The sequence below is a fragment of the Fundulus heteroclitus genome, unplaced genomic scaffold, assembly GCF_011125445.2.
Source record: "Fundulus heteroclitus isolate FHET01 unplaced genomic scaffold, MU-UCD_Fhet_4.1 scaffold_863, whole genome shotgun sequence".
Lineage (NCBI taxonomy): Eukaryota > Metazoa > Chordata > Actinopteri > Cyprinodontiformes > Fundulidae > Fundulus > Fundulus heteroclitus.
The window spans coordinates 24,018-41,598 of NW_023397322.1; the positions used below are offsets into that span (position 1 = coordinate 24,018).

At 40.7% G+C, this 17,581-nt stretch overlaps 1 protein-coding gene across 2 annotated transcripts in view; it reads left to right on the forward strand.

Annotated features, from left to right (window-relative positions):
• Positions 1 to 15,538, forward strand: part of LOC105921290 (gamma-aminobutyric acid type A receptor subunit beta2a) — a gene marked incomplete at its 5' end in the record, with an annotated part of 35,246 nt that extends 19,708 nt beyond the window's left edge. The window contains 5 exon segments of one of the 2 annotated variants that reach the window (XM_036134626.1): positions 3,731 to 3,868; positions 5,964 to 6,116; positions 9,807 to 10,051; positions 10,523 to 10,663; positions 13,472 to 15,538. In XM_036134626.1, coding sequence (XP_035990519.1) covers positions 3,731 to 3,868; positions 5,964 to 6,116; positions 9,807 to 10,051; positions 10,523 to 10,663; positions 13,472 to 13,828 — 1,034 coding nt within the window. 2 annotated transcript variants of the gene reach the window in all.
• Between the last annotated feature and the right edge of the window lie 2,043 nt (positions 15,539 to 17,581).

Below are 17,581 nucleotides of genomic sequence, written 5' to 3' on the forward strand. Positions count from 1 at the left end.
AGCCTCAGAGTTTAATTATTCATTGCATCTGAATAGGTCACCGCCTCTATTTTAAGCTAGAGGAAGACAGAAGTGGAACTCGGAGCAAGGAGATGGCTGTGACACTGCTTATGTTGGAAGACGACAGCCTGCAATGCAACAATCTGCCTCAAAATGTTTCACAATAAATACAGTTGAAACCAGATGTATAAATACAATGAATAAAAAGACACATAACCTAGTTTATTAACATTAAAACTAACTAGACCTAAATAAGTTAAATAATCAGTTAACTATCTGAAATAAAAGATATTTTTATTACTTTCTTCATATTCTGAAATTTACACATTTAATATTTCTATCCCTTTAGAAAAAATTGGGAAATCTCAGATGATGACGTCATAGCTTTGCAAGCTTCTTCGTTTTCATGACGTTTAAGTTGAGTGGAAGCACATTCAGGATGTATTTTAAGGAACACCCCAAGCTCATTGGTTCTTTGTGTAACGTGATGGAAAATCCAAAGAAATTATCCGAGCAATCAGGAAGAGAACTGTGAACCTAAACGTGTCTAGTTCAGCCTCGGGTTCAATTTCAAGACGCCTGAAGATCCAACAGGCATCTGTTCAAACAATTATGTGCAAGTATAGACGCCACGGGATTGTTTAGCTGTAGGAAATAAGTTCTGTGCCCCAGAGATTAACGGGTTTTGGTGCAAAATATGTGTATTAACCCTAGAACAAGAGCATAACATCTTGAGAAGATATTGGCTGAAGCTGCTAAGAGAGTCGTTATCCACAGTGAAACTAGTCTAACATCAGCATCGGCTGAAAGGCCACTCTGAAAGGAAGAATCCATTTCTCCCAATACAACATAAAAAGCAGATTACAATAGGATCAAATGCTTTAATTTTTTGGAGACATCGCCTGAGTTCTTCTAAAACAAAAGTTTAAAGTGTGTGGCCATAATGATCTTCCTCAAATTTAGAGGGAAAAAAAGCAAAGTTTGCAAGCCTTCAACTTTAAACTTTGAGGGTAGCAGCATTTCGTTTTTTGGGGTTTTTGCTGCAGGGGCACTGGTGCACTTCACATAATAGATGGCATGATGGGGAAAGAACATTATGCATAAATATTGAAGCAACATCTAAAGCCACCAGCCAGATACTTAAAGCTTGTGCAGAAAGGGCTCCAACAAAGCTGAAAATTCCTGCGTGAAAATCTCGTGGAAGGATAAACTCACCATCTGGCCCAGAAATGCAGTTGTCATGTTTCTGGCCTGTCTGCTGCCTGCATTCTCCCATATATGCCAGAAACATTTGCAAGTAGATGTCCAGTGTTTGTTCATGCCTGATCACCTTGTCTTGATCACATTTCTGAATTTTCCTACCTTGCCTTACTTCTGATTTCTGGACCATGATCTGGATTTGTTCCACGATAACAAACCTTTCTTGCCCCTGGATTAGCCTGCGCTGTTCGGACCTCCGTACATAGCCCAGGCCTGTTTCCTGGATTCTGACCAAGCCTCGGCCCTTCTTGCCGTGTCACCTCAGCAGTGAGCAGCTTGCCCTCAGCACTGGCAGGTTCCTGCTTGCTTCTGCAAATGTATTCCTGCCTACACCAGGAGTTCAGGTTTTGACAAATAAATCTTAAATCTTAAACGCAACACCGTGCCTGACTTCAATTTCAGGTCTCCTGCCTCAGGTTCATTACAGCAGCTTAAACGACAAGTTGATCAAAATCTAAGGAAATGTATCTAAACTCCTAAATTCTTAAAAGAAGATCCGTAAAATTATAAAAAGACATTTCTGGCATTTAGGAAATATAAAAAAATGTTTGCTAATCCTAACTGACCAAAAACAAAAAGTTTTAGTCTGTGTCAGACTGTGAGAATAGAATGATAACTTGTCTCTATACATTGTAATAAATATCTAGTTTCAACTGTAAGTGGTTATTCTTTCGAGGCTCAATGCAAGAAATAAGTCAGAAAATTCTATATTTAAAAAAAAAAACTGTTGTTTTGATACTACTAATAAACCATTTGATTGAATATCACTGGGATTTTTCTTATTTTTTGTATCATAATTGCCGCACACAAAAACGCTTTGTGGTCAAAACAAAGATGTTTTGGTGCCTTTCTGCTGTGTCTATACGCCACACCGCTGCACATTTTTCTTAAAATGGTAGATTTTAAATACAGGCTCAAGAGTGGAAGAATCTAAAAACATCCCGGCTTCAGTAGCTATGACTGCAGTCAGTTAAAATGAAGCATGCACATGTTGAGTTTCAAAGAACTTACCACCCACTGCACTGCTGGGAAATTACACCGTTTTTAGTATTTCAACTAGCGTGTTGAGTGCGGAGATTGCCATTAAAATTGTGTCACGTAGATGTCTTAACAAAAACTGAAAAGCGATCCTGTTTTTATTGGAAACAGGGCCTTGGATCTTGTGTAGTGTAGGACTCGATACAGCAGTTACTGAGGAAAGTACAGACTTTATTCAAGAGAGTGGTCTCAGAAAGATATGCGTCAAAAACCAGACATTTGACGTTTTATTTTATATCAGTTGGTCATTGGTGTTAAAACTTGCTGTCATGAGTGTCTGAGCTTTTAGATTTACAAAAAAAAAATTATTTATATGAAGACAGGTGTGAATATGTTTAAGCTTTGTTTTGAGAGTTTCTTTATTTCATGTAAATTAATTATGAAAGCGGCAGTCCTCCACAGCAAACACATTTTTAAATATTACATTTTTGTTTTGCCACACAATTGTTACTTTGTTCAAAGATTCATAAATTAAAAAAGCCTTTGCCTTCCTGCTAGGCACTACCATCCTTTTATAGTCTTAGAGCAATAATAACAATAATAGTAGTAAATGCAGGTAGCAGATTGCAAAACATTAAACTGCAACACCTTCTTTAAATTTCCTAATCCCCTAAATTATTTTCATCTTAAAATGCATGAGGTGTCAGACAACAATTACACCATGGTTATAATATCTCTCAGAAAGTATAGCCAATTCATTTTTATATCTGTTCTGGAAACTCATTTTATGACACCAAGTCTGAAGGATTTTAGAAAATTGCGTCAATTCTTATTGAGGATGGGCCAATGGAGACAAAGCGATAACTGTAATATCTGCTGTAAATAAGCCATATTATGATATATTATAGCTCCCTTATTGATGGCGATAATGCTTCCTCTTCTTTTATTTTAATTGTATTAAACCTTTAGTTAACCAGGAAAGTCATCACTGAGATTAATAATCTCCTTTTCATTGGAGGCCTGGCAAAACAAATTAAAAACAATTACAAATCATTACATGTAAAATATCTTATATAAATGGCATCCACAAATGCTATTTAAAAAAACTGAAAACTGTAAAATATTACATCATACAGAATTAAAAACAATGACAAATTAAAGAACTCATCTCTAGGACCATATAGTTAGCTTTTAAATGATTGAGGGAGATCAAGCTGCAAGACATTTTGCAGGGTAATCTATGTTGTGGGGGTGAGGTAGGCAAAAGCCTTTTTTCCAAGTTTGGTTTTAACATTTGGGACAGAAAGCAAGTACCGGTTATTGGAACGCAAAACTATTACTTGGTGTTCTTTTGTATTATCATTTCACACAAATAGACTGGAAGAAGACCTAGGATTGGCTAATATATAAAAGTGTACCAGTTATGGAGCCTGCGTATAGTCAACGAAGGCCATCCAACCCGAGAATATAATGATGGGTCTCTCCTCTACAGATGGATACACCACTGACGACATTGAGTTTTACTGGAGAGGCGGGGACGGCGCAGTGTCTGGGGTCGACAGAATAGAGCTGCCACAATTCTCCATTGTCGACTACAAGCTCATCTCCAAGAACGTTGTCTTTTCGACAGGTAAGTCACAGAGCACAGATCCTTATTTTCAAGCGTTCAACTTTGTGTTGTGTGCTGTCAGTCTTCTTTTATTGACTTTTGCCTTTCAACGGTCGCCACAGCGAATCAGCTGTCCCCATCTATTTCTATCTTCTCCATCTATTTCTATCTTCTCCATCTATTTCTATCTTCTACATCTTCCTCTCTCCCACCAGCTACATGTCCTCTTTCACTCCATCCATAAATCTCATCTTTGGTCTTCCTCTTGGCCCTCCTGCCTGGCAGTTCCAGCCTCATCATACTTCTGCTGATTGTTCCTCCTCTGTACATGTCCAAACCATCTCAGTGTGTCTTCTCTGGCTCTGGCGCCAAAGCATTTACCATGACCTGTCCCTCTGATGTACTCATCCTTGATCCCATCCACCCTCGTCCCTCCTAACAAGAACCTCAACATCTTCATCTCTGCTTCATCCTCCTCTGCCTCCTATCTCTTCTTCAGCGCCACTGCCTCTAAATCAAACTGTTCTTAATATCGTCTTGTACATTTTGCTTTTATTGTCGCTGATACTCTTTTATCACTCAACGAACCTGACACTTTTCTCCAACCATTCCAACCTGCTTGGACACGTGTCTTCACCTCTTTTCCACACTCACCGTTGCTCCGGACAGTTTACCCTAAGTACTTAAAATGGTCCACCTTCATTATCCCTTCTCCATGTAACCTCACGGCTCCTCTTTTGTCACTCTCCGTCACACAAGTATTCTGTATTGCTACGGCTAAACTTCATTCCTCTAGACCTTCAGACCTCCATCTCTCTGGAGTTTCCTCTACCTGCTTCCTGGTTTCACCACAGATCACAATGTCATCTACAAACACCGTAGTCCATGGTGATTCCTCTCTAACCTCATCTACCAATCTGTCCTTGATACAGTCACACTTTCACGTTGAACTCCTCTGTCACACCTACAACACACCTCACCGCTGTCTTACAGCCCTCATAAAGTCATTCTTTTTACAGCCCTCATTACTCTTTGCATTACCTCTCGGGATCAACCAATGTCATACTTTTCCAGTTAAAGTCGTACAGCCTTTAGCAATCTCCAAACCTATGCTTTTGTGATGGTAGGACAGGAACATTTTGTTGTTTTTTTTTTGCACCCAAATGTCCTGCTGGCATGTAGATTAGTCTAATGGTTTTCTTTCACCTCCCCCGCCCCCTGCGCATGGCAGCGTTGTAAATACAGGTCTTCGTTCAGCCTGGTTTGTCACTATTCCTGCAGTATTATTCGTTCTAACTGGTTTCTGTAGAGGTTTGCATATTTATATTAGTAGCTGTTTTCTTGTCACCATTCCCCGACTTTAGAAAGCCGACATGCCCCGGCATGACTTGAAATGTTCTCCGGTCTTCCTCCTTTTGAAAAGTGGCACAAAAAAAAAAAACGGGCCTTTGATTCATGGCATATTTATACCTCACAGAAACAGGAAGTAGTGAAATATTTAAAATTGCTGTCTATGGGCCATATGGGAAGTTGTCCAGGGTGGCAATAGAAAGTGACGCAGGGGGGCAGGAGGTACGAAAGCACTGGATTAAAGGGGGGAGGGGCAGTTTAACGATCATTCGTTCTTTGAAATAGTTCGTCATATTTTTTGCCTGCTCAAGTGCCCCCTGCTAGTTGCTGAGAATAAGAAGACTACCTTATGGGATTTGTGCCACCCCATGGTTTTGATAGTATCCTGTATTTTTGAATCATTGGGAAGGAGGAGCTCTCCCAGAGCACCAATCATGCAAGAACCACCAGTTATTACCTCTTAATCAAAAGATTTACTCTGATCAGCCTTAAAAATGTATGTTTAACCATAGGAGTTGTTATAATGGCCATCATTTGTGGCACCAGGGATGTTACTGATATTAGGGTAGGATTATTCTCAAATTTGTGCGTGATTATGCGACTGCAATAAAAGAGTCATTTAATTTGAAGGATTTTCACAAATCTTCCCCAACATTACTGTATGAAAACTAAAACATAATTTTTTGGTGCAGATATACCATATGTTGAGGAGGGCAAAGTTGGGACCATGTAGGAAATTCTGTTTCTCTCCCTGTGCCTCCTTCAGGTTCCTACCCCCGCCTGTCTCTCAGCTTCAAACTGAAGAGGAACATCGGTTACTTCATCCTGCAGACATACATGCCTTCCATCCTGATTACCATCCTCTCCTGGGTCTCCTTCTGGATCAACTATGATGCATCTGCTGCCAGAGTGGCCCTGGGTAGGACTGCCTTGCCTTTGCACAGCAGTGACCCAAAGCCAAATGATAACTGTGCATGAAAGGATCCAGTTATCCAATTATGCTTCAACATGTTGAATTCAGTTGTTATTGTGTAAATAATAAGTCGGACCATTTATTTTCTCCACATTTAGCTTTCTTTTTTTTTTGTTTTTTTTTTCAAGTCCTAAATTGTCTCAAAGCATGTGAATGATAGCACTGTGTGATAGGCTGTCTGGCTAAATGTCTGTTGTTCAGAGATGACTATATGCATGACTCATGCAGAGCGAGAAGCTCTGCAGCCTGACCTTGAAGCGCGCTGTCTTTCCCTCTGCTCGTCTGTCTGTCAAAGCCCCCCAGTGCCCAAAAATACCTGCTCATCCTCCAAACTACATTCAAATTTAAGCCGAACGAAGCGAGTGAAAACAGTCACCCAAAATGCACCTGGATGTTATCACACCAAAGTCAAACCAGCGCAGGCAGGCTAACCCAGCGCTGCTGGGAAGGCGATTTAAAGATGTGCCCACATGCTCTCAGCACCCTGAGAATGTGCAGCGAGCGAGCTCAGCCAATGAAAGCTCAGGCTGCGTGCTACAGCGCCGCTGCGGGCTGTTGGGTTATTTATAATGCGTGTGAATCTGACCAAATGCAAATTGTGCAGGCAGATGACTAATGTATCAAACACAATGTGTGTGTGTGTGTGTGTGTGTGTCATAAAAGCAGGTGTATTGTGCTGTGACTAAACACAGACGTTTGCAGCAACCGTGGGATGCTTTTGGTAATGTACGTCCTGAGTGTGTATGAATGCATGGATATCACGTTTGACCTGGGATGAGCTGATGAAGCACACAGGATCTCAGTCTCAGGAGCTTCAGGTGGATGCTGTAAACCATATGGGGTCCAATTTATGGAGTTTCGCCTCTTCATACTGGTTAAATACTGCATAAAGTACAAGACAAACATGAATGCTCACATGTTCCTGTCCGTTAGAGTCTGGCACCTGATCTCACTTATTGCAGGGAAGCAAAACCACCATTTAATGACTCCTCTACAATATTGGCTATGTTATTGTAACATAAAAAGAAAACGGGAGCCTGATTTCATGAGTCATCTATCCTGCACAATTTAACTTAAAACAAGCTAATTAGTTGGGGAAAAAAATAAATACATAAAAAGCTGCAATAGCCTGGTTGCAAAAGTGTGCACACCATCAGACAAATATTTTGTTGAAGCCCGTTTTAATTTAATTTCAGCAGTCAGTCTTCTTTGGTGGAAGTTCATCAGCATTAATTTGTCAATATTTACCCACTTTGTCTAGCAAAACTTTTCCAAATGTCTCATATCGTGAGAACATCTATTGTCCAGTGCCCTCTGCACCTGACCCCACATATGGTGCTTGTAACGCTGCAAAAACAATAATCTCTCTGCAACCTCTATCAGACAGCGGGACATTTTACATAAAAACTGACTGCTATTTAGAGCTGTTTGAGTTAATTTTAATCAAGCCTGTGTTTTCTTTTAAGCAAAAGGTTTGTCTTTTAATCCAACTTCTTAGTCCAGTCCTATTCAGGCTATATTAGCACGTCTTTATGTGCAGAACCTAGCCAATTCTTACCAGATATTCAGTGTTACTGGCAGCCTTCCTGACCACTTCCGTTCTTGTTCTTTTTTTATTTTTATTAATTAAGGACAAAATGTAAAGTATTTACATGTTTGATTGTTTTTTGCATAGTATATCATATTTACAAAATGAGTTATGCAATATTCTCTCCAAATACAGATGACTGTTTTGGGTTTGTTTTTGTGAACTTCTCCTGACTGATACCTTTATCATCCATTTGATCTTTCAGAGCCTCTCTGGAACCAAAGATTTTAGCCTAATGGTACAAATTGGAAAATTCATGAAAATCCTCTTAGGACAGCTAATCATTATTATTAGTTAATTAGATTATATTTGATTTGTAGCAAGTTTTAGTTTGAAGGTGTGCATCTTTATGCAACAAGGTTAATACAGTTTTTATAGTATGTTTTTGGTTGCATCAGCTTTTTCCCTCTAAAAGATGTTTTTGTTTTTCAGTTCAAATGCATAGAATATATGTCACAAATAAATGTAGAAAAAAATCTGGTATTTAAACAGGGGCTTGTAAACGGTTTTGTATCCAAAGATTGAATAGAAGAGAAGTGTTGGAAAAGATGTATTGCTTTAAATCTTCTCAGCCTAGTTTTAAAGTCAGTTTCCAAAGAGCTTGTTTATAGTAGGGGTGGATGCCTCTGATAGATCAGAGCATGTTGTTCACGTTAGTAAAGTCTGATTTATCCATTAATTGTTATCTGCCGGTCCAACATCAGGTCTAGTAGATAAACCCAGCCAATTCTTTCCCCAGCAACCGCCTTTAGTTTAACACGAGTGATTAACAGCAACATTCCAGGTCAGAAGCGATAGTCTCTTAGTCCATTTTTCGTTCTGTCCCCACTACGGCCTGTTCCCCGTAAAGTGTGACCAGAGAACTTTCCAAAGAGATGTGCCCAGGAGGTTTCATCCTGAATTGCTTTGATTCCTTTCCAAGTTGAGGAGCAGTGGCTCTGCTCTGAGCTTCCCCTGGATGATGGAGCTACACATCCTCTCCAAGGTTAAAACCCGACTATTCTTCAGAGCAAGCTCATTTCAGGCGCTTCAGGATCTCATTCTTTCAGGCATGTCCATCGTTGAAGGTTGGGAAAGAGACAGATTGGTAATTTGAGAGCATATTCTTCTTATTCTTATGTATCTCAGCATACTGGAGGAGTGTCTGCATTACTGCAGATGAGGCCTGAGTCCATCTATCGATCTCCTGCTCTATCTTTCCAGTCCTATTTAACAAGAAATCAAGATAAAATTAAGAGGAGTCTTTATCTGGAAGGATAACGATCTGGTCCACTCTCCTGCTCCTAAATACAAGGTCCAAGACAAGGTTGTCTGAACTGAAAGTGCTATATTGTCAATCGGATAAAAAAAAGAGGAAATCTTTGTTTGGCAGACATTAAATAAACTAAAACTAAACCAAGGAGTAGTTAAGTGGGTATCTGCTTCAAGCTTCCCGTAGGGAACATGTCCTTTGACAAAAATAGAGCCTCTTCAGTGATGGGAACGATTTATTACTAAGTTAAAGACATATCTATCCTCTGAAACTGGAATTCTGCTTTGGGCTCAAAAACTAACAGCAAAATGTAAATGTAATGATCATTTTTATTTACAATTTTCACCAAAAAAGAAGATAAGGTTCAAGATGATGGGAGCTGTTTTGCAGGAATGAGTCAATAAAAGGTTTAGAAAACTGAAGACCTGGAGCTATCACAGATATGCCGCAAATATGCTCCTCAACACTGAAGAATGTGAATATTTAATAGATATTTTTCCAATTAGCTTTAGATTATCGCTTTCATGCCGTGCCAAGTTGCCCAAATATGGTCATTGGAAGCTCCAAGCCAGATGATCACGGCTGAATGCTTGTGCTGATGGAGCATTTGTACCCGTTTATGACTGGTACTATCAGAAGCCAATATTAACTTTGCTGCGACTCATTTGGAGGACATTTCCAGAACCCTTTTTAGCTTTTTATTTAAAAAGCCCAGTGCGGTGTTTTGTTGTAGGGATGAAACAGAAAAAAGACGCGTCTAAAGGCTCTCTTTAAGTGTGACTCCGCTGACCTGCAGGGATCACTACGGTGCTGACCATGACCACCATCAACACTCACCTGCGGGAAACGCTGCCCAAGATCCCCTACGTGAAGGCCATCGACATGTACCTGATGGGTTGCTTTGTGTTCGTCTTCCTGGCCCTGCTGGAGTACGCTTTCGTCAACTACATCTTCTTCGGCCAGGGTCCCCAGCGGCAGAAGAAGGCCGCAGAGAAAGCCGCCACGGCCAACAACGAGAAGCTGAGACCCGACCCCAACAAGGTTTGTGCCGAACGGGAACCTTTTCAGAATGTCTCTGTGCTGTCTTTTGCTATGTATGTTTTGTTTCTATGTGAGCAAAGGACTTCTTCTTCTTCTTGTTCTTCTCTTAAGGCCAATGTGATGCTGTAATCAATGTTTCATGTCCTTTACCAGCACTATTTGCTCTTGCTCCAGCCCTCTGTTGCTCGCTGCTTTAACGTTCTTACTCAGACTTGGAACTGAAAGAGCAAGTGCAGGAGCAATGACTGCTTTTTAAATACTTTATCTCCACGTTTTTGTGTTTCCCAAAGGACGAGCCGCCTGAAAAGTCCCTGGCTGCCGCGCCAGAGCTTTCTCTTTAAATATTGCTCAGCACCATTAAGAACAACAGCGTTTTAAATTTTAAATTTGAAAAGAGAAACATCCTTTCCTTCTGAGTGTGGCAAGCTACGATGTCCCTCAAGTAACAGTGCTGATTTTGTATGCTTGCAGTGGCTGGTGGGAAATGTAGTTCAAAGAGATGATGCTCTGTATGCCAGAATGAAACAGAGGGAAATTGACGCATATGACTCGATGTGGGATCCCATCTTTGTGGACGATGCCGCATTAGGACTAGGCGATCAAAGAAATAAGGTACTGGAGGTTTTGAAAGTCAAAACTTAACAATGTCATCAATCTGAATCAGTTCAGATCAGAGGAAAATGCTGTAGTCTTTATTTATTTATTTATTTGACTTTTTTTTTTTGTAGAGTTTTAAGGCAACCTTGACCATCACTCCCACCTTTGTGTTTTTTTTCCCCTCTCTTGGTTTGCTCTTCATGCATTTTCCTGACAAGCACGGCTCAGCAGCTTCATTTCTGCAGGCACTGATTCAATCTGAACTCTAGCTGATGGGAAATGACAAACTAATTGCACTAAAATCGCCAAAAAACTGTGTAATCTCTGAAGCAACTGATGCATTACTTGAACCCAAGTGAAGAAATTATCAAGAAGACTTGGCAGATAGTAAGAAAAAGAAAAAAAAAACATAATTTGCAGTTTGATGAGTGGCACCAACTGAGTAGCTCCGCTTCAAAGTTAGTTAAGCAAAAATAGCAAAACCTATCAAGGACAGGATTGGATTATAGGCATGATGCTTTTCCTCAGAAGTCAGGCTATGGATGAAGAAATGTTGATCCGATTTCACCTCCCACAACGCCTCTCCTGACCTGCCCTGAACCTGTAGCCTCCTCCATCCTTGCAAAGTCCTTGCTATTTCTCTCAACCTTCTCCTGTCACTTTTCTTTTGTATATCTTTGCTTTTCTCTTTCTTTATTTTCTTTATTTTTGTTTAGTTTGTCTTGTGAATCGGCAGAATTTTAACCAGGCTCTGGTTGAAATTCTGGGATGACAATGAAAGTTTCTCCATGCGAATCAATTTACAAATGGCTTCTTCAAGAATGTTGTCACTTTATAGCCTTCTGCTTGTGTTATCATTTATGGATTGAAAAAAACGAAAACTGATTTTAACAGATTTTTTTTTTTTCTTGGCTGTAAGTAGAGGTTTTCATTTGCATCACCCATTTTAGCACCTCATCGATATTTCTGACACGCTGAATGGCTTAACCATCATTGCAGCTTTTCTTTTAGCTGTAGTTTGTAAGAGTTAGTGCCTGGAAAAGTGTTCATATCCCTGGAACTTTCCCACGTGTTTTCGCGTTACAACACACAAACAACAATGTGTTTTGGGGGTTGTGTCACAGACCAACAAAAAGCAGTCATATATATATATATATATATATATATATATATATATATATATATATATATATATATATATATGCACATAAAAATCAAAAAAATGTCATGAGAGTTAAAAATATGCCAGTTATTCCTTGCTAAATAGCTCAAAGCTCAGTTAAATTGAACAGAGAGGATCTATTAACATCTAGCTTCAAGACTAGCCACATATTTCAGTCTGGACTTTGACTAGGCCTTTCTTGTACACAAATAACCTTTGCTGCTTTAACTATATGTTTAGGGCTATTATCCTGCTGGGACATAACATCTTCTGCAGCTTCCTGCCGATTTTCAGGACTCCCTAATATTTAGATTGTGCATTCTAATTTCAAAATTGGGCAGCTTCAGCTTTGTTTGCTGAAGAGAAATATCCCCTCAGGATGATGCTGCCATCACCTCCTCCATTTACCGTGGGGGTTGTGTGTTCAGGGTGATTTCAAGTGTCATTTCATTACCACATATAGCGTTTATAGACCAAAAGCATCTTCTTCCACATGTCTGCTGTGGAACAACGTTGTGTGAGATGTTTAAAGTCCAGAATATTGTTTCATAACCCTGCCCGAAACTTAAAACAACCTTTCTCCCTCGCCTGTCTGGTGTTCTTGGTGCTGCTTTTTTTCCCCACTAATGTGAACAGAGCAGCACTATTTAGTCTGTGATTAAATTGCACACACGTGTAATTCACTAATGAGGTTATTTAGAAGGAAATTGTCTTTATTGGGTTTTATTTAAGGGCGTTAGAGAGTAAAAGCAAGTCTAGTATATTTGTATGGGACCAGTCACACGCAGTATAATTCAAAGTGCTTTACAGGCAAGACAAAGATGAACACCAGATATATATTGAATAAACATAAAACAAACTTTAAAAACCACAGAATATCACATAAAAAGCATAAAAACAGGACAACAAATGTTGAAATGACAAATTTCAGCAAATAAGAAGCTAAGATGAGAGAAATGATCAAGCGGTATTTGGCCTGCGCCAAACAATCCCGTTTTTAGTCCTGCAGAGCTCAGGTTTGTTCCAGATCCAAGAACCGTAAAAAAACTAAAATGCTGCCTACCCTTGTTTAGCTCTGGTGCTGGGAACACCGACTGAATAGGTCTCTGTTGATCTGAGCGGTCTACATTTCAGGCCCAAGACCATTGAGTGTCTTACAGACCAAACACGAGACTCTTAAAATCCATATTTTCACAAACACGGAGCCAGTGCGTTGAGGTTTGGGGTGTCAGTCAGGACTTTTGGATGAGTTGCAGATGCCCGATTACGTTTTCCAAAAACATCTTTACACACCATTTTAATAATCTGACATACTGAAAATTGAAGCATGCCCCAGTTCTCCATGTCCTGTTTTAACAGGAAACCCTCTGTACTGACTATGTGTTTAGGGTGACAGGAAAATGATTTATTGACAAACCTAATCTGAATACAAATCCACGTCAGTCTTTTCATTTTTAAAGCTGTGATACTTTGTGTTGGTCTGTCACATAAAATCCCAATAAACACATTCAAGTTGTTAGAGACGTCTTGACAGAATGTGAAAAAGCTCAAGGGGTGTCAATACTTTTTATTTATTTTTTTTGCCAGACTCCGTAGTTTCAAAACACACGTTCTCAGTAACTTCTCATGGCTTCATCTGTTATCTCTGCGCCTTGACACAGATGACCCCCGACGACAACATCCTGTTCAGCGCCATGGAGATGAAGAACGAGATGGGCGGTGCCGGGGATCTGTCCCGGGGCCTGGGAGCCCCCACGGATCCCCGCAACACCATGCTGGCCTACGACAGCTCCACGCTGCAGTACCGCCGGGCGGCCATGGCCAGGCAGAACTATGGCCACAGTGCCTTGGAGCGCCACGCCCAGAAGAAGTCCCGCCTACGGAGACGGGCCTCGCAGCTCAAGGTGAACATCCCAGACCTGTCCGACGTGAACTCTATCGACAAGTGGTCCAGGATGATCTTCCCCACCGTCTTCTCCTTCTTCAACGTGGTCTACTGGCTCTACTACGTCCATTAAACCCAGGAGAGTCTGGAGGCGGGCTTTCGGCCCGACGAGTGACGAAGAAGAATTAGCGTGAAGGAATCAAGAAAGATAAAGTGATGCGTGTGAGAGAGAGAGAGAGAGAGAGAGAATGTGAGATGAAAACCGTGTGCTGACTTTTTTAGAGCTGGTTTGTTTCAGACGACGCGAGGAGAACACAAAGACTTTTTTCGCAGCGGCACCCACTTCAGTCAGCAGTGACTCTTTTAGGATTTGGGAAACACCTTCAAGTGACTGACGAGCACTCGAATAAAAAAAAAAGAGTGAATAAAAAAAAAAAAAAAAAAGAAAGACAGAAACGGTGCCTGTTCCAGAATTTCAATATATCACTAATAATTGTCATTCGTAGCTTACTATCTCTCTGTGGATCAAAATATTTATGCTTGTGTTTGCATATACTTTAAGGATTTCTTTTGTTTAGTATCTATTTACTTCGTAGCCGAGCTGTCTGCATCCAGGAAAAGCTTTATAAATGATTTAAAAGGAGGTCATCCTTGATAGTCTATTTTCCTATATTTAATGTATATCAGAAACATCCTTTTAAAAGAAAGCATGCTTATGTTTGGTTTCATTTTCATCGCAACCATGATGAGGAATGACAGTATTTCACTTGTACTAGCTGAGGGTTTATTGCAATTAACGTCCGCAGGTGTTGCTTAGCGCAGTCCACCCGGATTTCCACGGGTGAACTGCAGGGGGCAGTGTTATCCCCGGAGCTTTAATGATCAAAAAGAAAGAGCAGATCTGTGGACGCTGATGCTTTTGCTGAGGTTTTGTTTTGCTTTTTCGGCTGTGCTGACAGAATCCCTAACATTTACCCGTGAGGCTTTCTTTTTTTATTTTTCTTTAAAAACGTTTAACCGAGTTCTTTTTCTCCACCATGCAGAGAATGGCTTTAATTCAACGCGAGCTGGCGTAAAGAACTTTCCCCTTGACGGGCCAAGCTTCGTCGCTGCATAAATATGGCAATCCACAATCATCGTAACGAGTAGGAACTGAATGATAAGAGTAGGATGCATTTCATTGTGGTTAGGTTTCTGTTTCCAGAAAAGGAAAAATAATTATTTGAAGAAGAAAAAAAAAATACTGTAGATAACATATTTAATGAAAAAGAGATAATTCATTTTTATAAATCAATACTGACTTTATCGTGTAAATACTATGAATTTATTCTATTTAAATGGGTCTTTGTTGTTGTTTTCTGCAGTTGAATTACAGCTCAAATGTTCCATTTAGTCAAAAAGAAAAAGAAAGGAGAAAAAAATCTCAGCTTAAGAAGAAATAAGACACAAATCACAACTTTGCTGACTATACTTTTGGGACTTTTCTCTCTTTCTCTCTATTTCTCTCTCTCTCTATCTCTCTCTCTTTCTTTCTCTCTCTCTCTCTCTTGTTTGTTCTTTCCATTTCTTTTTAATGGACTCTGAAAGCATCTACTTGCTGAAACTAAAGCACTTCCAGACACCACTGACTTTTGGGTCAATGTCTCACTCTCCTGAAACGACATAACCGGGACCCCTCCCCCTTACTATCCAGGCATTGAAGTCAGGCATATTTTGTACAAAGTTTCTGTAAATTCTAATTGTAATATTTCATAATGACTGTAAATATCTTGTGTAATAACTGTCAGCAATTATGAAGATGTATCTAAATTCAATTAAAACTCAGTTCAGTCTATCACTTCAACAGAGGAGCACCACTGGTGGTGGGTTTTGATGTCCTTCCTGTGTGAGTGTGGGGCCGATCGCTGCGGGGGGCTCGTGGCCGATCGAGCCTCCGGATGAGCGAGTGAACCCGAGTAGGCAAGCGGTGCAGGCGTAAAGCGCTGCAGCTGGGTGCTACTGGCTGCATAATGGATGGAAGGGGCAGGGGAGCCGGAGCGAGGGGCTCTGCAGCGGTGGTCCGGGCAGACCGGGGTCTGAGCGGGCCTGAGCTCGGCACCTGGCCTCGGGCGACATCAGCGCAGAGAGCCGTGGCTGTGGAGGCGCACTGGCTGCGAGGGGAGCACAGCGACTGCAACGGAGGAAAGGGAAAGAAGAGTGTGCACTCCGCGCCAAAGTCTGAACACATAAAAGTGGATGCTGGTGAATATTTGATGGTGCAAAGCACAGAATATTTAATATTTAAAATGGAATTTTGTCCTAGCGGGAAATGATGTTCAGCTACTGTTTGATTTCTAAGAGAAAAGAACACAATGAGATGCCAAAAAAAGGAGCCTCTGACAACAACAACAAAACAAAAAAAAAAGCAGCCGTCTACACAGAAATAACATTTAAAGATTTAGAGATAATCGGGAGAGGAGTTAGACGCAAGGAAATAAACAAATCCACAGAGGCACGTGGTAGAAGACGGCTCATGTTGGCTGTATGCGTGCAACATGCCTCGGGAATAAAATGTCTAAGTGCAATGGACCTATGGAGGCAAACTGATGTAAAAACTGATGTATCGTGACACATAACCTTGTTCTTTTATGCACTGGTGGAAAAAAAAAAACTAAACTACTAAAAAAAAATGCTCTGCACTGCTACATAACAGATGTATTACCTCAGCAGACAGATGGTTTGTGCTAAATTGGTCTTTTCTTTCCTTTTTCCTCTTTTTCAAAAGGGGCATTAGTGTTGACATGTGAGAATAGGAGGGGAGGCAGATGCTTCCAGCTTTGGAGTCTTTCCATGTCACTGGCGTAATTAGCCATGCATAGACCTCCGCTCTGCGTGGCCCTGTGTGTGTGTGTGTGTGTGTGTGTGTGTGTGTGTGTGTGTGTGTGTGTGTGTGTGTGTGTGTTTGGAGTCGCAGCTGAGCTCTGTGAAGTTGGCCAGCCGGCTAAGCCGAAGCCAGCCAGCGCTGACTGGGATGGGTGAGAGGGTGAGTCTGACACAGTCACGTCACACCACTCCCCGGCCACGCACGTATGTGATGGAAAAACACGTTGGGCCTGCTGGGACGGAGGGAGCAGGCCTGTTTTGTCGTGTGCTCACAGACGTTACAGGAAATTGTTATGTGTTTTTTTTTTTTTTTTAATGACGAATAAATTGTCACGTGCCAGTTTGAGCTCAGGGTTCCTGAATCCTGAGACCATAAGTTCAACCGTATCTGCCTACTTAAGACTTCATACATTTGATTTGACTCCTTCGCCACAGATTTAATGGGATTTGAGCAATAAATCAGAGGTGTGAAACGAATCAGGCGTCTATCAGAGGCTTGGCAGCCCGGTTTGGAAAAGACAACTTACGTCAACGTGAGGAAATGGAAAGCTTCCAGCATGCATGCCATCTGCGCAATAAGCAGCCTTGTTGGTGCCCATCAAACAGTCCCTAACAATCGCATGTAAATGCAGTAATTGGTTCAGTTTTGCATTCATTTAAAGCAATGAGTTCAGACTCATTCCTCTCCAGTGCAAATTTCCTTGATAAGAACAAATCCGACTCTTGAATCTTCACACTGAATTGCAGAGGTTTCACCTTGCGACACAGCTTATGTCCCCACCAGCTTTGTAAATCTATCAACTACAAGTTTCGCCCAATTCTCCAGGCACAAAACAGCACAATTTAAAAGTTATACTACAAACTCTCAACTGAATCTAGGTGCAGCCTTTAACACATAAATGTACTTCATAAATGAACATCTTGGATTCATCTCCATTTTTATTCTGAGGGGGATGATGTACTCTGTGTGATTTTTTTAAAAATCTTATTTATTTATTTTTTGACACACAGGGTTTTGCTTGTT